Below are 21189 nucleotides of genomic sequence, written 5' to 3' on the forward strand. Positions count from 1 at the left end.
TGCACAGGCAAGGTTGAAACTCTATGCAGGCTAACAAAAGGCTTTCTCAGCATTTAAATAGACTCGCATGATTTACTAGAGTAGGAGCTTTGGAACATAAAGGACTGGGATCGTTCCTTCTCATCTTGGTCTGTGTACCCGGTGAGAAAGACAGAGCGAGCGAGAATGAGATGTACCAAAATCTATTATAGCTGCCAACACCTTAGTTGCTGAGGGAGTGTCTAGCTCATTTATCCAGAGCCCTCCTGAATACTCTTACTGACAGCTAATAGACAGTTTGTTCCTATGGGCCAGCTACTTGCAGCTAATAGACAGCTTGTTCCTATGGGCCAGCTACTGGTAGCTAATAGGCAGTTTTTTTCCTATGGAACAGCTACTGGTAGCTAATAGACAGCGTGTTCCTATGGACCAGCTACTGGTAGCTAATAGACAGTTTGTTCCTATGGACCAGCTACTGGCAGCTAATAGACAGTTTGTTCCTATGGACCAGCTACTGGCAGCTAATAGACAGCGTGTTCCTATGGGCCAGCTACTGGCAGCTAATAGACAGCTTGTTCCTATGGACCAGCTACTGGCAGCTAATAGACAGCTTGTTCCTTTGGGCCAGCTACTGGCAGCTAATAGACAGCTTGTTCCTTTGGGCCAGCTACTGGCAGCTAATAGACAGCTTGTTCCTTTGGGCCAGCTACTGGTAGCTAATAGACAGCTTGTTCCTATGGACCAACTACTGGTAGGTAATAGACAGTTTGTTCCTATGGACCAGCTACTGGTAGCTAATAGACAGCTTGTTCCTATGGGCCAGCTACTGGTAGCTAATAGACAGCTTGTTCCTATGGACCAGCTACTGGTAGCTAATAGACAGCTTGTTCCTATGGGCCAGCTACTGGTAGCTAATAGACAGCTTGTTCCTATGGACCAGCTACTGGTAGCTAATAGACAGCTTGTTCCTATGGGCCAGCTACTGGTAGCTAATAGAGAGCTTGTTCCGATGGGCCAGCTACTGGCAGCTGATGGCTCAGACACACAAATAGCATTTGCTGGCTGAGAGTACTTAGCATGTAATTTGCACACCGAATTTATATGTAGAGTCACATTTTTGTTCCGTTGAAAGGTAAATTCATCTCTCTTCAGTCTGGTGGAAAGCAGACAACTGGGTTTTCCTCTGCCTGTGCTTAGCTCCATTAAGTTTTTTTTATTATCCTGAAAGACTCCCCAGTCCTTAATGGTTACAATCACACACAACATGATGTAGCCACCACTATGCTTGAATATCTCTGAGCGGTTTCCTTCCTCTTCGTCAACTAAGTTAGGAAGGACGCCTGCATCTTTGTTCAAATCAAATGTTATTAGTCACATGCACCAAATACAACAGGTGTAGACGTTACAGTGAAATGCTTACTTATGAGCCTCTAACCAACAATGCAGTTAAAAAAATAATATGGATAAGAAATAAGAAATAAAAGTAGCAAGTAATTAAAGAGCAGCAGCAAAATAACAATAGCGAGACTATATACAGGGGTGTATCGGTACAGAGTCAATGTGCGAGAGGCATCGGTTAGTTGAAGTAATATGTACATGTAGGTTGAGTTATTAAAAGTGACTATGCAAAGACGATAACAACAGAGAGTAGCAGCAGTGTAAGGGGGGGGGGGGGGGGGGGGGCAAATAGTCCATCTTTGTTGTCACTGGGTGTATTGATTCACCATCCAAAGTGTAATTAATAACTTCACCATGCTCAAAGGGATATTTAATGTCAATAAATGAATTAATAAAAACAATTGTGAAAATAAAAGCTGAAATATTTTCTACACAACAAACATAAGATATAAAAAAACAAAAGAATGACAAACTGAACAACTAAAAAGCACCCTGAGGAAAAGCAAAGTTAAAGATTTGTTTTAAGATCTCTTAAATATGCCCACAGTTTCCTCAGTTTCTCTGGCAGGCTGATCCAGAGACTGGGGGCATAATAACTTAAGCCTGCATCATGGTCCTGGGCTTTGGGATAGTTAAAAGGCCAGTGCCAGAGGACCTGAAGGACCTACTGGGTACAGAACGTAAAATCATATCTGACATGTATTGGGGTGCACAATTGTGGATTGATTTAAAAACCAATAGAACAATTTTTAAATGTATTCTAAAACTCACAGGCAGTCAGTGCAGAGACCTTAAAACCTGTGTAATGTGTGCTCTCTGTCTGGTCTTGGTCAGTACACGCACTACAGCATTCTGTATGTTTTGCATTTGCCCAATCGCTTTCTTAGACCAGAAAGGAGAGCATTACAGTAGTCAATTTTGCTTGTAATAAAAGCATGGTTGAGTCTCTCTGTATTTACCGGCTCAACTAATGGACCTTACAGATAATTGTATATGTGGGGTAGAGAGATGAGGTTGTCATAAAAAAATACATGTTAAACACTATTATTGCACAAAGAGTCTATGCAACTTATTTTGTGACTGGTTAGGCACATATTTACTCCTGAATGTATTTAGGCTTGCCATAACAAAGGGGTGGAATACTTATTGATTCAAGACATTCCAGCTATTAATTAGTGAAAACTTGTAAAAATCACAAATACACTTTGACATTATGGGGTATTGTGTGTAAGCCAGTGACCCAAAAAATCTGAATTGAATCTATTTAAAATTCAACCTGTAACAAAACCAAATGTGGAAGAAGTAAAGGGGTCTGAATACTTTCTAAAAGGCACTTGATGTCTGAACCGCTGCTGGGAAGTCTCTCTCGCTGTCTGTGTTCTGCGGTAGGATGGATAGAGTGGATTGACTACAGCTGTGTATCTTGTGTTAGTGGGCAAGTGAGCGTTGTCGAAATCAAAACCCAAACCTCAAGTCATGACAAACTCACTTACAAAACTCTGTTTTGGACGAGACTGACCTTGTGACAAAAATGATCCCCATTTACACTTTGTAGTACATTTTTTGACAGTAGAATAAATGTTTCTGACTAATATCGATGCCACATAGGCCGTTTTCTATCAGAGTAGTTGTTCATTGCCTAAAGAAAGCTCTATTTTCTTCATACCCAAAAAGCCTACTATTTAGAACACAAGAATGAGTATTCAGACACGGCAACAGTCTCTTCCTGTTGCGGTCCCGCTACTGCCAATAGTAAGTAGGCTACTTCCCAAATGGCACCCTATTCCCTATATATTGCAGTACTTGAAACGTGGCTGGGTCTTTCAGCATGACAATCCCAAACACACCGCCCGGGCAACGAAGGAATGGCTTCGTAAGAAGTATTTCAAGGTCCTGGAGTGGCCTAGCCAGTCTCCAGATCTCAACCCCATAGAAAATCTTTGGAGGGAGTTGAAAGTCTGCGTTGCCCAGCAACAGCCCCAAAACATCACTGCTCTCGAGGAGATCTGCATGGAGGAATGTGCCAAAATACCAGCAACAGTGTGTGAAAACCTTGTGAATACTTACAGAAAACGTTTGACCTCTGTCATTGCCAACAAAGGGTATAAAACAAAGTATTGAGATAAACTTTTGTTATTGACCAAATACTTATTTTCCACCATAATTTTCAAATAAATTCATTAAAATTCATTTAAAAAAAAGAGATGTTTTTCTTTCTCATTTTGTCTGTCAATGTTGAAGTATACATATGATGAAAACTACAGGCCTCTCATATTTTTAAGTGGGAGAACTTGCACAATTGGTGGCTGACTAAATACTTTTTTGCCCCACTGTATAGGCGCTGGTCAAAAGTAGCGCACTATATAAGGAATAGGGTGCCATTTGGAAAGCAGACCATGTACAGCAGCAGATTACTTCAATTACTAGGCTGGCTAACTGACACGCAAAATCACAGGTGTCCAGTAGAAAGAGCCTGAACAGGCAAGGAAACTTGAGTCACTTTAGGGACTGACTTAAATCACCTCCTCCTAAAGACTAATGATTCCAATCTTTTCCTCAGAACTGACAGTTAGTATTCCTCCAGTGCATCCTATTCTCTCTAATAGTTACTGTACATCACTGCCTCAAGTCAGGTCCTATCCTTCTTACACACCTTAGCTAGGCTTGGAGGTTATTCTGGATGTTATCACAGCATAAAAACGAACTCAGTCAGGCTAATGAGAATAACTTCACATCATAAGAATTTGAAACATGCCACGGTAACGGCTTTTGAAACAGTCATCATGCAGTAAATGACCCTGGCTGGCTGTGGGTGTCATCGGTAGCTAAGTAAGACGTTAGTTAGCCAGGGAACCACCTGAGGACATCGTCATGGGGATATCAGAGCTGTTAATTACACCTGAATTGCAGAAACAGAAGACGATGAGCAAGCCAGGGAGAATGTGCGTGTGTGTGTGCTTGTATTTGTGTTTCCGTGTGCCTGTGTGTGTGTCTTTCCGTGTGCCTGTGTGTGTGTGTGTGGTATAAGGTATTGCAACTGTGACGTCTAGGAGACGAGCAACCGCACAACAATAACATATTGTCGCCTTTCAGTGTCACCTCATCTCCCTCGCCGTCAATGTAATCAATAGTTTTGAGCTCAGGGCCTAAATAGAGTGGCTGTGACACTACAAACTGAATCCATTCGAGCGGTACTGTATCTCAGTGTGTCAAAGGGGAAGAGAGGAGACGGAAGATGTGACGTAGGCGTTACGCAGAGAGATGGGTTGGGTTGTGACTCACAGTGGCTTCTGATAAGAGAAACACCAGTGAGACACAATCAAGGCCTCGGGGTTGACTTCAAAGTCACTTCTCTGTCTGGAAATATATTAGAATATTACCATTAAGATGAAAATGGTTTAAAAAAAGTGGTATGTGCTGGTCATAAGTCATATGAAAAGATTTAACACATCTTTAATAGGCCTACAGGGAGGGAAAAAAGTATTTGATCCCCTGCTGATTTTGTACGTTTGCCCACTGACAAAGAAATGATCAGTCTATAATTTTAATGGTAGGTTTATTTGAACAGTGAGAGACAGAATAACAACAACAAAATCCAGGAAAATGCATGTCAAAAATGTTATAAATTAAGTTGCATTTTAATGAGGGAAATAAGTATTTGACCCCTCTGCAAAACATTACTCATTACTTGGTGGCAAAACCCTTGTTGGCAATCAGAGGTGAGACGTTTCTTGTAGTTGGCCACCAGGTTTGCACACATCTCAGGAGGGATTTTGTCCCACTCCTCTTTGCAAATCTTCTCCAAGTCATTAAGGTTTCGAGGCTGACGTTTGGCAACTCGAACCTTCAGCTCCCTCCACAGATCTTCTATGGTATTAAGGTCTGGAGACTGGCTAGGCCACTCCAGGACCTTAATGTGCTTCTTCTTGAGCCACTCCTTTGTTGCATTGGCCGTGTGTTTTGGGTCATTGTCATGCTGGAATACCCATCCACGACCCATTTCCAATGCCCTGGCTGAGGGAAGGAGGTGCTCACCCAAGATTTGACGGTATGATGCGGTGAAGTTGTCCTGTCCCCTTTGCAGAAAAACACCCCCAAAGCATAATGTTTCCACCTCCATGTTTGACAGTGGGGATTGTGTTCTTGGGGTCTTGGGGTCCAAACACGGCGAGTTGAGTTGATGCCAAAGAGCTCCATTTTGGTCTCATCTGACCACAACACTTTCACCCAGGTGTCCTCTGACGGCGTAATGTGTTACCAATTGTTTTCTTGGTGACTATGGTCCCAGCTGCCTTGAGATCGTTGACAAGATCCTCCCGTGTTGTTCTGGGCTGATTCCTCACCTTTCTCATGATCATTGCAATTCCACGAGGTGAGATCTTGCATGGAGCCCCAGGCCGGGGGAGTTTGACAGGTCTTTTGTGTTTCTTCCATTTGCAAATAATCGCACCAACTGTTGTCACCTTCTCACCAAGCTGCTTGGCGATGGTCTTGTAGCCCATTCCAGACTTGTGTTGGTCTACAATCTTGTTCCTGTCATCATTGGAGAGCTCTTTGGTCTTGTCCATGATGCAGAGTTTGGAATCTGATTGATTGATTGCTTCTGTGGACAGGTGTCTTTAATACAGGTAACAAACTGAGATTAGGAGCACTCCCTTTAAGAGTGTGCTCCTAATCTCAGCTCATTACCTGTATAAAAGACACATGGGAGCCAGAAATCTTTCTGATTGAGGGGGTCAAATACTGATTTCCCACATTAAAATGCAAATCAATTTATAACATTTCTGACACGTGTTTTTCTGGATTTTTTTGTTGTTATTCTGTCTCTCACTGTTCAAATAAACCTACCATTAAAATTATAGGCTGGTCATTTCTTTGTCAGTGGGCATACGTACAAAATCAGCAGAGGATCAAATACTTTTCCCCCCTCACTTTAGGTTTGGAATTTGAAACACCCAATGACCTTTTGACAAGGGATCTTAAATCAAATCAAATTTATTTATATAGCCCTTCGTACATCAGCTGATATCTCAAAGTGCTGTACAGAAACCCAGCCTAAAACCCCAAACAGCAAGCAATGCAGGTGTAGAAGCACGGTGGCTAGGAAAAATCTATCTGGAAATGCAAAGCAAGTTCAATGCATAGCACATGTTCAACATCATGGCTCTCGGGTCAAGCACGTGCCATTTATCAAAGGAAAACCATTGGGGTTTTCAAGCAAGGAGCCCTGCTTCATAGTGAGCCGACTTGTTAATTGTTTACTCCATGTGTAACTCTGTGTTGTCTGTTCACACTGCTATGCTTTATCTTGGCCAGGTCGCAGTTGCAAATGAGAACTTGTTCTCAACTAGCCTACCTGGTTAAATGAAGGTGAAATAAAAAAATAAAAAATAAAAAACTCCCTCAGGAGCAATACCTGTTAGCAGCAGACCACCACCACAGAGTAGAAAAAGTTTAGCAAAGTTCACCAGGTCAAACCGAGTGAGATTTATCCTACATTCTCAGTTTTGCAGTCTACCAACTGGAAATGAGGGCTAATGACATTAAACTCTCACACAATTGAAAGTGCCCTCCTTTCAAGAGAAGACTGTGTTCTTTCAGTAGTAGAGATGAGAGTCAGGTGGGAAAAAGAATGTCATGGTTACTGCTTAGTTTACAGAACACACTGTGCTTGTTGAGATCTTAGAAAGAACCTGAAGAAGCAGGTAAGGGATTTTGAAAGCGCTTCGCAATCGCTACTTCCACAATGAATGGCAATTTCCCCTCCTTGCATACTTTTATGACGTACAAAGCTCCTTTTAGACGAGGGCTCCCATGTTCTCCTCCCCCTGCAGCAGTATTCATCTCCCTCTCAGAGCAGGGGTAGGAGGGTGAACGGTGATTTAAAGATCCACTACTAGTTTAAGAGTGGGGTGTTGGGACCACAGCGGTTAATTAAGATGGTCACTGATATCAGTCTGAGCTATAGGTGCTGGTGATACAGTGATTAGAGACTCACCTTTAATGTTCTCGTAGGGGCCCAGCCAGTGCCGTCGATAGAGTGCTCCCGCAACAAACTGGGAAAATAGAAACCAGAAGAAATCAAAATCTCCATCATCAAGTCGGAAATCACAATATAGAAATAGCCTACTACTACAGTCAGACCTGTACCCCCATGACAATTCTCACCTGTGATATTTATTGCTCTGTAAATGATTGGACATCCCAAAAGAAAGTCAGCCAGCCAGCCAGGCATCTTAAAATATCTGCTTTTCTTGACCTTTCATGTGCTGATGACTAGATGTCAGTTTGTTATCATAAAGACATTTATTTTTACAGCAGCACTCTTGTTGTATGGTCATTAGCTGCTCTCCAAGGTTCTGAGAATAACTAGAGACTAGTCAGACATCAAATCTGCCTGTAAATGTTTTCCTCTCTCCAGCTCCAGCATATATATCTCACACACACACACAAAACTGCTTGACCACTGCTGGGGCTCCTGTGTCCACTAACCACACTTTGGAATCTGTCCATGTAGTCCACTTCTGAATCGCCATCCTTTAAATACACACACAGAGGATGAAAGCCAATCAGTGTTTGGCAATGTGAGAAAGAGTTCATTACCTCAAACAGATCTCCCCCGTCTCAGCGATGTTGGGGTGCCATATTCTGGTCTGACATTTCACTTTGGGAGGCTGGGGAGAGAAACATGGAACAGATTAGGATTAATCTCGTCCACCAGCCAGCTCTCTCTTGAGCCTGAGGAAAAGGTTAAGACCCATTTTATCACAAGGTTTGATTGGGACAGTATGGAATACTGCCTGAGGAAAACCAACCTCCACAAACCAACATACAAAGCACAGCAGAGCTCAGAAGGAGATATACTTTCATATGGTGCTGAGAATCTTCAAAAGAAACCCTTGTATATTTTCTCCCCCAGACTGAACCAAACATGAAAACAAAAACAAACAAGACAAACGCCACAAAAAAAAAGCAGTGCCTTCTTCTTTAACATTGTTTATTTGATCATACGTCAGCCTTAGACCTCATTAGTGCTCCTCAAAACTGTGAGAAGAGGGTGGCACCGTGAGAGATAAATACATCGTTATACACACACAGTATAGAGAGAGAAATAGAAGCCGTCAGTCTGCAATAGTTCTTCAAAGAGGCTTCTAGAAGACAGAGTCCTAGGCAATTTGATAAGAGGACAACACCACTTTGGAAGTGTTTGGGCTCACAACGGACTTTACTTTTCTTAAAATACCACTCTCTGCTCCAGTCAATTTCCAAAATCTTGCCTTTTTTTTAACCGTGCACAATGATATATTCCATGAGAGACATTGAATGAAATAACTTGCTAAATCACAACTTTTGCTCCATCTTGTTTTTGTTTATCTTATGTTAGGTTGTCAAGCCTGTGAGAAAGGCAAGGGCCTCGGGAACATTAAGCCACTACTTTTCCCTAAAGCAGCCGTTGCCCATTCACTAGATAGGGAAAGATTCATGAAAAAGTGACCAGTTGGCTATGCCAATACTCTGAGATGACAATAACTAAGTCCTGTGATGTGCAGTGCAAAAGTTTCGTCTGAAGTCCCAAAATGGAATTGAGATAACCAGAACTGAATGCTAATGAGGCCAGTCCTGGCTAAGAGCCAGTCCTTAAAATGCCGACCCTACTGTGATCTTACACCATTATCAAACTCCTCAGTTGACCACCTTACAACAACCTGAGAAGGCTTAGAATAACCAGTCAAATTCATTATTAAAGGCTGGGATCAAGTCATTTCAAAATTCATAAATAATATATCGATTGAAAATCTTTGTTTAAAACTGTGGCCCAGTTTGCTAGAATGGTCAGATGTGTTGAGTATCTAGGGGCTAGGCCTAAAAAATACAAATAAAACTCATGCTCTTTATGAGTCTCTTTCAGGCTGTTTATGAGCTCTCATAAAAGGCAGGTAAATCCATACAAAGCCTTTACTGCCTGTCTAATTAGCCTCCATTAAGATAAAGCACAGAGCACAGCGTCTTTGTATAAACAGGCTGCAAATTCACCATTAAGATAAAGCACAAAGTGTAAGGTCTTCAATAGAAACAGGCTGTAAAGCACAGAGCGTAAGGTTTTGGAATAAACAGGCTGTAAATTCAAAGCCTGGACTGTTCCTGATGACACACAGGAGTGTGTGCGTGTGTGCACGCGTGTTTGTGTATTAAGACGAGCAGTGTGGAGGTGAGATAAAACGGCATCCAGGATGGATGGGTGGCATAAAAACAAGGAAGAGAATGGAGGGATGGAGGGAAAACTAAAGGCTGAGACTGTTCTGTGTTGGGCTGTAACTCACCCTGCATCCCTGCCACCTACAACTCCATGCCAGGCCGTTTACCGAGAGGACCTGTACTCACTTTCACATGATGGAGCTGTGGACGGGAGGCAAACTGGGAGAGTGTAAATTACCCACAGTGCTGCACAGCACCAGGGTTTAATCTCCACAGAACTTTTGCGTTAAATCCAAAAGAGAACCCTATTGACAAGGGCTCTACTCAAAGGTGGTGCACTATGTTGGGAATAGGGTGCCATTTCAGACACAGCCCTGGTATGTATTGGCCATGGGGACATTCAAATGGGAGGGAGGATCGGAATGATTTCATGACCCTGAGCTGTCCTAACTTAGGTGGACTGTATGATTGTAAGGCCTCTGGTGTGTGTGTGTTATTAAACTAAGATGGAAATGGAAACCACTAAACGGCGAGTCCTCCTCTGCATCCCTCATCACCTGTTCTCAGTGCTCAGTAGCACCTCAATCGGACCCCACACCACGCACGCACAAACACATAAACACACCATTTCTAATGAGACATGACCACTTACCACCATGTTGTAAGCTTCAGGGACGTTTATTTCAAACTGGAATTTTCCACTCTGATAGTAGCCTTCATCTGCAGATGAAGAGAGCGAGAGAAATAGGGAGCGAGAGAGAGACAAAGGGAGAGAACGAGAAAGAGAGAGAACGAGAGAGAAAGAAGAGGAGAGAGAGTGAGAGATACAGTGAGCAGCAGCAGTTTAGCTGGTGGAATTCCCAGCAGTCTCCTGGGGGACCTGTGTTGTCTATCAGCAGGAAGGTTTGATGGCGGGGCCAGGCTCAAGTTACTCTAGTCTAACGCACTGGTCGAGCAACCATGTCCCAGTAATGAGCCGTTCTCTATGCACGGTCTCCAGCATACAGGGTTGTCTTAAGAGGTCAATAATTGGGATGACGTCCAATAAAAATCCTGTGTGATCCTGAGCCATGATGGACCTGTGATTGAGAGATGGCTATAAAACCAGAGCTGTTCCCTCCCTCCCTAACCCTGATCCGACCTGAGCGGAAGGAAACGGACTGCTAGGTCTAATTAGCAGCAGCTTGACACCAGACACACTCATTACGAATCAGCATTGGAACCCTTCTGAGAAAACACAGGTTCTGCTCTGTTAAACACATCTTAAGCCCTTAAAAAAATATTTGCCACTTGCTTTAACGACTTTTAATATGTTGTGCAGCCTATTATTAGTGCACGCATGCGCAGGCACACACACACACACACACACACACACACTGGCTAGGCTATATGGCTTTCAGAATGTGTACAACCTTACGGAGGATAAATAAATCATTGTGAAATAACAGAGCAATCTACCTGGATAATAAAGCATCGACCAATGGAACATCTTCAAACCTGGAAGTGTCTCAACCTAAACAGTTTTCTAAAAAGCTATAATTGACCCATAATTTCAGGTTAAGGCAGATTTCCCTGCAATTTCTGTGGGATATGGAGGTTGGCTGGTTCACAAACAACTTCAGGCACTGTGAAATCATCAGGTCCGACCCCATCACCCGTATCACCAAAGTATGGCTGATGAGTCAGAGCCAGTAGGCGTAGAGAGCAGAGACACTGACTGGGGAGTCCGAGCCAAAAAGAAGCAGCTGCATCTCCAGGCCATCTCCTGGCAGAAGTAGCCAGTGTGCTGCAGGCATGACGGCTAGAGAGCCCTCCTCCAGCTGCACTGGCACATGGGTACAAGGGGTAATAAAGTGCAGGAGTGCACAAATTGCACAGCAAAGATGCCAGAAGTGAACGGGGTCCAGGGCCATGTTCCTTTCCAGATGACACTCCCACACACCAGTAGAAGCCTAACAGATGCCTCCACTGAAGATTCCATGCAGTCAAAGATAGTATATAACAAGAGCTTTTTTAATGACACTTGGATGTTGTGAAATGCTCTTACATGTTTGGCAACAATGTATTCGTTCGATTCCTTATATTAGCATCTACAGAGAGAGGGACTTGCTTGATATAAAATAAAACCAACCTACACTGTTGCATTTCACAGAGCGCTGAATCACCTTTGTGAACACTGAATGCCATAACTTTTCCATGTCCAGGTATTCCACAGCCTTGATACCGTTGGCCCTGCTCCTTCAAACCTATTTCACTGAGATGTAGGGTGGGTGCAGCAGAACCAGAGGGATCGGATGCCCTGAACGAGCGATCAGCCCCCAAAGCCTATTACATTTCTACAGCCTGGACCACTATCAGGAGAATAGACTGTCTACTGAGCCCGTGGAGCATAAAGGACCCTGCTCTAAAGTCTATCTGAAAGCCGATCTAGTCTCTCGCAGCACGCATGCAATGCACAGGCAAACACACACCGTTCCAACATTTTCCCTCCTGCTCACCTCACAGGGGTAGGCTATTAGGGGGCGGTCTTCTATCTGGCGTAATCCCACTTTCTCTCTCTCCAGTCCCCACACCGATCAGACATCTTCACACAGCTCAGGATTGATGGAGAGATTGATTTCCACACACTATTTTAACACGGCGAGAACACAGATGTGTACAGATACGACTGGGTAAAGAACCCCTCCTTACCTTTACACCTTTAGGTTGACACCAAGCTACACATTCCAGCATATTTTCTCATGTATTTTCTCACAGAGGTTAAAAAGTAAATCCAATTCCTGGCCCTTAAGGTGTGATGTCTGCATTTCCCTTGCAAATTTAGGACAATGTTCTCATCTGCCTATTTGGCATAGGGTTGAATAATGACAGACAAAATGCTGTGAGAATGAGGATGGCACAGATGCAGGCCAGGGGATATTAATACAGTGGTCTTTTCTCTGCTCTCTCCATGCCTACTGTGTCCTAATAACTGCAGAGGGTTCTCACAGAAGGAATATTTAGGGCTCCTATCTCACACATCATATTTCTTTGGGTAGTCAGAGCAGGACGCTTAGCCTCACCTACCAGATGGGGATCTCTCTGTGCGTTAAGTAGAACAGGTAAATTATTACACAGTTTTTGAGCACCGTGAGTTAGCATTTAGAAGAGTAAAAAAAAGTGTCACCCAAAGTACTTCTGAATACATTTTTTACGAGGCAGAAATCTAGCCTAGGTTTGAAGTAGGCTAAAGTGTGGATTTGGACCATGAATGGTGTAGCAATGCAGGATCATACCATGGCCCAGGTATATCATCTTCAGATTATGTCCATGCTTGACTAGCAGCTGAGATTAGTGCCAGCCAGTATGACTATAACATAATGGAAAAACAACACCCAAGACGTTCCAGATTTGACCCACAATGCTCTCTGTCCACTAGGACGTCGAGGACAAACCAGCCACCTACTGTCACAAGCTAGATATATAGTGTATTCGGAAAGTATTCAGACCCCTTCAAGTTTTCCAAATTCTGTTACGTTAGAGCCTTATTCTAAAATGGATTCAATTGTGTATTTTTTTTCCTCAATCTACACAACACCCCATAGTTCAAAAGCAAAAACAGGTTTAGAAAATGTTGCAAATGTATACAAAAAACCCTGAAATATCACATTTACATAAGTATTCAGAACCTTTACTCAGTACTTTGTTGAAGCATCTTTGTCAGCGATTACAGCCTCAAGTCTTCTTAGGTATGACGCTACAAGCTTTATTTGGGGAGTTTCTCCCATTCTTCTCTGCAGATCCTCTCAAGCTCTGTCAGGCTGGATTGGGAGCGTTGCTGCACAGCTATTTTCAGGTATCTCCAGAGATGATCAAATGGGTTCAAGTCCGGGCTCTGGTTGGCCCACTCAAGGACATTGAGACTTGTCCCGAAGCCACTCCTGCGTCATCTTGGCTGTGTGTTTAGTGTCGTTGTCCTGTTGGAAGGTGAACCTTCACCCCAGTTTGAGGTCCTGAGCACTCTGGAGCAGGTTTTTAAATCAAGGATCTTTCTGTACTTTGCTCCTTCCATCTTTCCCCTCGATCCTGACTAGTCTCCCAGTCCATGCCACTGAAAAACATCCCCACAGCATGCTTCACCGTAGGGATGGTGCCAGGGTTCCTCCAGACGTGACTCTTGACATTCAGGCCAAAGAGTTCAATGTTGGTTTCATCAGACCAGAGTATCTTGTTTCTCATGGTCTAAGGAGGTGCCTTTTGGCAAACTCCAAGAAGCTGTCCTGTGCCTTTTACTGAGGAGTGGCTTCTGTCTATACACTACTGATTGGTGGAGTGCTGCAGAGATGGTTTTCCTTCTGGAAGGTGCTCTCATCGCCAAAGAGGAACTCTGGAGCTCCTTCAGAGTGACCATCGGGTTCTTGGTTACCTCCCTGACCAAGGCCCTTCTCCCCCGATTGCTCAGTATGGCCGGGCAGCCAGCTCTAGGAAGAGTCTTGGTGGTTCCAAACTTCTTCCATTTGAGAATGATGGAGGTCACTGTGTTCTTGGGGACCTTCAATGCTGCAGAAATGTTTTGATACCCTTCCCCAGATCTGTGTCACGACACCATCCGGTCTCGGAGCTCTACGAACAAATCCTTCGACATCGTGGCTTGGTTTTTGCTTTGACATGCACTGTCAACCGTGGGACCTTATATAGACAGGTGTGCCTTTCCAGATCATGTCCAATTAATAGAATTTACATCAGGTGGACTCCAATCAAGTTGTAGAAACCTCTCAAGGATGATCAATGGAAACAGGATGCACCAGAGCTCAATTAAGAGTCTCATAGCAAAGGGTCTGGATACTTATGTAAATAAGGTATCTGTTTTTGCACAATTTGCATACAATTCTGAAACCCTGTTTTCACTATGTCATTATGGGGTATTGCATGTAGCTCAATGAGGATTTAAAAAGAAATGTAATACATTTTAGAATAAGGCTGTAACGTAAACTAAATGTGGAAAAAGTCAAGGGGTCTGAATAATTCCTGAATGCACTGTCACTTTAGTGGCAGTGCGGTACCTAATCAGGCAACACAAAGGGCCTTCATTCATTATGGACGTGTGTAAACGGAGAGAAACTGTCTTGTGGCTAATAGTAAAATAGGATGAATTAGTAATGATGGGCACAAGGATTATCAGTCTTTCCATCAGGGGTTAGGCCAGGGACAAGACTAACTATCCAGAGCAATCATATTCTTCCGGTTTAAAAATAGCTAGATATTGCAACAGGCTGCATAGAGCAACAGCTGTTGAGAGGAAAAGACTGATACTGAGGCCGTTGAAGAACTCATTTATCTTGTGGACTACTGAAAGATCATTCCAGAGGAGCTATCCACACAGCAACAGTTGGTGATAGGCTAAATCTCCTAAACATATAATATTACAATAAAGAGTAGCCTAATATTACCATTAATATTATCTTTACAAAGGAGGTATAGGCCTAGTCTAATATTCATGTTAGGCAGGCATTCCTGTACGGCAGCATTGTCAACAGAGACAAAGCCTGTCGATAAATTATTTTTAACACCCCAAACTCAAAATGCCAGCCTTTTGTTGAAATTTATTTTAGAATTTTTGGGGATATTCAAAATAACTACTAACTGCTGTCTTTCGGATGGGACGTTAAACGGGTGTCCTGACTCTCTGAGGTCATTAAAGATCCCATGGCACTTATCGTAAGAGTAGGGGTGTTAACCCCGGTGTCCTGGCTAAATTCCCAATCTGGCCCTCAAACCATCACGGTCACCTAATAATCCCCCGTTTACAGTTGGCACATTCATCACCCTCCTCTCCCCTGTAACTATTCCCCAGGTCGTTGCTGCAAATGAGAATGTGTTCTCAGTCAACTTACCTGGTAAAATAACGGACTTAAAAATAAAAAAGATTAAACTTAAATGAGTAGGTGTGTCCAAACTTCTGACTGGTACTGCACATTTGACTGGTCGTTCTTATCGGTCTATAGGATAATTTGCATAATTGTGTGGACTTAAATTGGGGCATGTACAGTATATTCATTATGCATCTTATTTATAACACGCGTACAGCACACAGTCTTTGAGAGGAAAATCTGTCAGACAGCACGAGAGCTGCTGTTACAAACATCGAAAACATAGGCAATGGAAGGCAGACTTCATCAGTGCATCACACACGACTTTACAATGAGCTGGAGGCAGTACGCATTTTTGAAAACATGTAAATCAAATCAAAAATGTATGTCACTTATGCCGAATACAGGTGTAGACTTTTCCGTGAAATGCATACTTACAAGCCCTTAACGCACAATGCAGTTAAAGAGTTAAGAAGAGTTAAGACCAAATAAACCAAAGTAAAAAAAAAAAAAAAAAGCAACAATAAAATAACAATAACGAGGCTATATACAGGGGGTACTGGTACCAATGTAAATAGTTTGGGTGTGCATTTGATTAATTGTTCAGCAGTCTGAAGGCTTGGGGGGTAGAAGCTGTTAAGGAGACGTTCGGTCCTAGACTTGGCGCTCTGGGACCGCTTGCTGTACGGTAGCAGAGAAAACAGTCTATGACTAGGGTGACTGAAGTCTTTGACCATTTTTTGGGCTTTCCTCTAACATTGCCTAGTGTATAGGTCCTGGATGGCAGGAAGCTTGGCCCCAGGCACTACCCTCTGTAGCGCCTTAGTAGTTGCCATACCAGGCAGTGATGCAACCGGTCAGGATGCTCTCGATGGTGCAGTTGTAGAATATTTTCAGTCTCCTCTGAGGGGGACAAGGTATTGTCGTGCCCTTTTCACGACTGTCTTGGTGCGTTTGGACCATGATAGTTCGTTGGTGATGTGGACACCAAGGAACTTGAAACTCTCGACCCATTCCACTACAGCCCCACCGATGTTAATGGGGGACTGTTCAGGCCGCCTTTTCCTGTAATCGACGACCAGCTCCTTTGTATAGGTCACATTGAGGGAGAGGTTGAGGTCAGAGACTGCCAGGTCTGTCTCAATGTTGTCGGTAAATCAGGCCTACCACTGTTGTGTCGTCAGCAAACTTAATTATGGTGTTCGAGTCGTGTTTGGCCACGCAATCGTAGGTGAACAGGGAGTACAGGAGGGGACTAAGCACACGCCCCTGAGGAGCCCCAGTGTTGAGGATCAGAGTGGCAGACGTGTTATTGCCTACCCTTACCACCTGGGGGGCGGCCCGTCAGAAAGTCCAGGATCCAGTTGCAGAGGGAGGTGTTTAGTCCCAAGGTCCTTAGCTTAGTGATGAGTGTTGTGGGCACTATGGTGTTGAATGCTGAGCTAAAGACAATGAACAGCACTCTCACATAGGTGTTCGTTTTGTCCAGGTGGGAAAGGGCAATGTGGAGTGCGATTGAGTCATCTGTGGATGTGTTGGGGAGGTATGCGAATTGGAGTGGGTCTAGGGTATCCGGGATTATGCCATTGATGTGAGTCATGACCAGCCTTTTGGTAATCATTTAGGCAGGTTACCTTCACTTTCTTGGGCACAGGTACTATTGTGGTCTGCTTGTAACATGTAGGTATTACAAACTTGGTCAGGGAGATGCCAGTTGGTCTGCGCATGCTTTGAGTACACGTCCTGGTAATCCGTCTGAGTTGCTTCCGTCCACTGCTTTGTCACTATTCCAGATATTTGTGTGGTTAGCTAGCTAGCTAGCTTTGAACGCTAGCAACTAAGCTAGCAACGGCTGATACCTACAGTGCCTTCAGAAAGTACTGACACGCCTACACTTTCTCCACATTTGATTGTGTTACCGCCTGAATTTAAAATAGATTAAATTGAGATTGTCACTGGCCTAAACACAATACCCGATTATGTCAAAGTGGAATTATTTCTTTCAAAAGTCAACAAGTATTCAACCACTTTGTTAGGGCAAGACTAAATAAGTTCAGGAGTAAACATTTGCTTAACAAGTCACATAAGTGGCACTCATTGTGCAATAAGAGTTTAATATTATTTTTTTATTACTTCATCTCTGTACCCCACACATGCAATTATCTGTAAGGTCCCTCAGTCAAGCAGTGCTTTGCAAACAATAATTGCAAATCAATTATTTACTTCTATATCCCAGCTTACTTGAAAGATTACCTTTGTTGTTTTGGATCAAGCGGATAATAGCCTAAGCAAGTCTCCCAAAATATCTGTTGTCTAGCACCTCTTCGTCTTCGATGCTGATCAATACTGACGTAACCATGTGGAGAGCTCATACAGAAGGACCGTACCAGTAGAGGAAATCTGGCATGTGCTCCATGTATAGCACTTTGCGACATCTGTTGATGTAGAAAGGGCTTTAAAAATACATTTGATTGATGTTTGAAACTAATTTGTGAAACGTTTTCCCCTCTTCCCCTCTCTCCTGTGGACTTTGCTTCAAGGCGAAATGCCTCAGTCAATAGCCTTCATCAAAAACTTCTCGTTTCCCCAGCCTCCCTCCTCAGAGACTGACTGAAGTCCAGTAAACATTCAATCAGCAAGCCAGCCTTGTATTCACCATTCCTAAGGTTGCAAAGCTACCAGTAATTTACCAAAGATAATGTTTTTTGTTGTTGTAATTAACAGAAAATCTTTAGCAATCTATTGTAACTTTGGTAATTTATACTTGAATAACTTTTACAAATGTAAAATGCACTGAGTGTACCAAACATTAAGAACACCATCCTACTATTGACTTGCACCCCCCCTCTCCCTTTCAAGGTGAACCTCAGACCCACTAAATTAAAAACAGAGAGCCAATGAATATCATTCTGACAGAAAATAGTAATGGTTGAATAACAGCAACAAAGAGGTGACCCACTGATGGAAACATGGGGAAATCGTGAAATATTGAACGAATTGTGAACAAGAACCTTATGGCGTGGAGAGGTTTAATGATGCATCACATCTGGTACTAGCCTATAGATCAGAGGTACTCAACTTCTATTTTAGTAGGTCAGGTTACACACATTTTCTAGGTGGTAAAGGTCCGGCTGGATATGTCATTTATCGGCATAGTAATAAATCTCCCACCTCGCATACAACGTGACCCAAAGAGTTCCACACGCCCCTCTTACTGGCAGAAATAAACATTTTCAGTTAAGTTCAATTGTACACATTTTGCTTTGGGCGGAGTGAAAATGTTGCAGATTTAAAGCGAATTTCCTACAATTCTACACATTTGGTCATATGATATCTTATGATACCTGAGCGACTCAACACAATTAGAAAATTGTGGATTTAGATCCACTACATGATCAAAAGTATCTCATTCCAAAATCATGGGCATTAATATGGAGTTGGGTCCCCCCTTTGTTGCTACAACAGCCTCCACTCTTCTGGGAAGGTCTCCCACTAGATGTCGGAACACTGCTGCAGGGACTTGTTTCCATTCAGCCACAGTAGCGAGGTCGGGCACTTATGCTGAGCGATTAGGCCTGGCTAGCACTCAACGTTCCAATTCATCCCAAAGGTGTTCGATGGGGTTGAGGTCATGGCTCTGTGCAGGCTAGTCAAGATCTTCCACACCAGTCTCAACAAAGCATTTCTGTATGGACCTCTCACTTTGTTCATGGGGGCATTTTCATGCTGAAACAGGATGATGTAAGATGGTGCCGATACACATGGAAGCTCTGCTTCTAGCTCCTAAGCAACTTTGCAGTATTTTGTTTTTTTTGGGGTGTTATTTCTTACATTTTTAAACCACAATGCGTTTTGTGTTACTACATACAGCCGGAAATAACTTTTGGATATCAGGGCAGTGAACTCACCAGCATTACGACTTTCCCAAATTGGATCCTTTGTTCGTTCCCCCAAAGGCAATCAAACTTATCCCAGTGGCTGCTCCAAGACCCTCAGAGGTTCCTCCTTTAAAAGTTGTGAGCATACACCGCGGGACTTAGAGGTACCCAGCGTCACGGCTTCATTGCTCCAGACCACCACAAGGGGGAGTTACAGCACTCATTATGCATTTGGCCCCAAGGTTTATATATGACCAATCATATCGAGTGGTTCCAATGACAAATTTGACGTGGGCCACCCATCCCTGGTGACTTCAGCAAAGATGGCTGACAAAACATTAAGGGGAAACAATTTTAAGTAATTATACCGTCATAACGAGACAAGCAAAAAGTGTATATTTGGAGAGGAATATGTTAGTTAATGTCGAGACAAACGATTGTGCATATTTTGTCATAAAGTTAGTTTATGAAAATGGTTATTTAGCCAGTTTTTTTTCAGCCATATCCAATACCAGGTGTATCAAACTCATTAATTATAGCAAGCAGGGAGCAGATTTCGACTGTGCCCAAATCTATTAACTTGGGTTGGAGCCGATTGTGGCTAAAAACACTTATCTATTGGAATCTTTAACGTGTGGAAAGGGGAAAAATTATTATTAGTTTTTCACAAGCAAAGCAGGATGGGCTATTAGCTGAACAAGACTAGATGCACAATAGGTTTCTAAGAAGAGGCTATTCTCCACAATGTGTGGATGATGCTCTTAATTTGGCATTGGGGAAAAACACGAGATGAACTGCTACAAAAAAGACCCACTAAAGCTAATGAACACTATGTAATGTTCACAACCACATATACTTTGAACTTGCAAAAAGTGGGAGATAAGGTCAAGAAAAACCAGCATGTTTAATTTACGCAATAAATTGGTCCATGCCAACTACCAGCCACAAAAGAAAATCAGTCAGAATGTTTGGGGATTTGAACCCTCCAGACATTTCATAAAAGGTCTTAATGATGAAAAGCCTATATATGTTATACATTTGAACATGAATTATGACCCCATTTCAGATGACTGACATTTTTCTTACACGGTACCCAATGATTTATGAAATCGACCTACCAAGCAAGTTGTCTTCATTGTAGTTTTACAGACGTGTTTAAATATTCAAATAAAGTGTGTTTTATGTGCACACTTTATTTGAATATTTATGAAATGCATATAATTATATATTCGGTAGCACTTAATTGTTTCTCCTTTGCTTTTAACCCCTTTTAATGCATGGAATGGATGTGGGTGTGGCTAGGTCTACATAAGGGTGCACATGTTTTTGTTTACTCACAAGAGCTCTGACAAAGACCATGAGGCCGATACATAAAGCTTATTAAAGATCAGTGACACGATCAAGAGTAGTGTACGGGTTCCTTCTTTTTCCCTCATCTTATCCAGCTGTTGCCATGCACCTGCAAAAAAGATAGCTCAGATGTGCGAGTGCCTTTTGAATTTACAAACAAGAGGGCTTAATTGGAGTCTATTTCTTCGGAGCCAAGACCTATATAAAATAACTTAACTGGCTGACGCTTAACAGCCTAATAAAAGTAGGGTTTATAATTTTTTTTATTAGGCCTACTTACAATTGCAACTGGTCAAAAATGTAGCATCCTACATAAAACAATAATTTTAAGATTGTAACTCAAATTTAAAAAATGTAACTAAACAGAGCACATTTGTAATTCCCAAACTCTAAAAGTAATTCGAAAGGTAGATACAAATTATGTGTGACATTGTAGTTACAATGATTTCTAGTAGCAGGACAGACTTTTTATAGCCTGGCTACTGTTGTGAGAATCCCTCAACTTGCAATGTATTCGATGCTTAAGTACTCCAAAGTGT

General features: G+C 42.7%; 1 protein-coding gene across 5 annotated transcripts in view; it reads right to left on the bottom strand.

Moving 5' to 3' along the window:
• The window catches only part of LOC109867638 (NEDD8-conjugating enzyme UBE2F), an 84920-nt gene that overhangs the window by 29325 nt on the left and 34406 nt on the right, over positions 1-21189 (bottom strand). For all 5 annotated transcript variants that reach the window (XM_020456913.2, XM_020456928.2, XM_031796329.1 and 2 more), the window contains 3 exons: positions 10226-10293; positions 7981-8051; positions 7376-7433 (listed from right to left, as the gene is read on the bottom strand). In XM_020456913.2, coding sequence (XP_020312502.1) covers positions 7376-7433; positions 7981-8051; positions 10226-10293 — 197 coding nt within the window. The remainder of the gene's footprint in view (positions 1-7375; positions 7434-7980; positions 8052-10225; positions 10294-21189) is intronic.

This window comes from Oncorhynchus kisutch, linkage group LG2, assembly GCF_002021735.2.
Source record: "Oncorhynchus kisutch isolate 150728-3 linkage group LG2, Okis_V2, whole genome shotgun sequence".
Taxonomy (NCBI): Eukaryota; Metazoa; Chordata; class Actinopteri; order Salmoniformes; family Salmonidae; genus Oncorhynchus; species Oncorhynchus kisutch.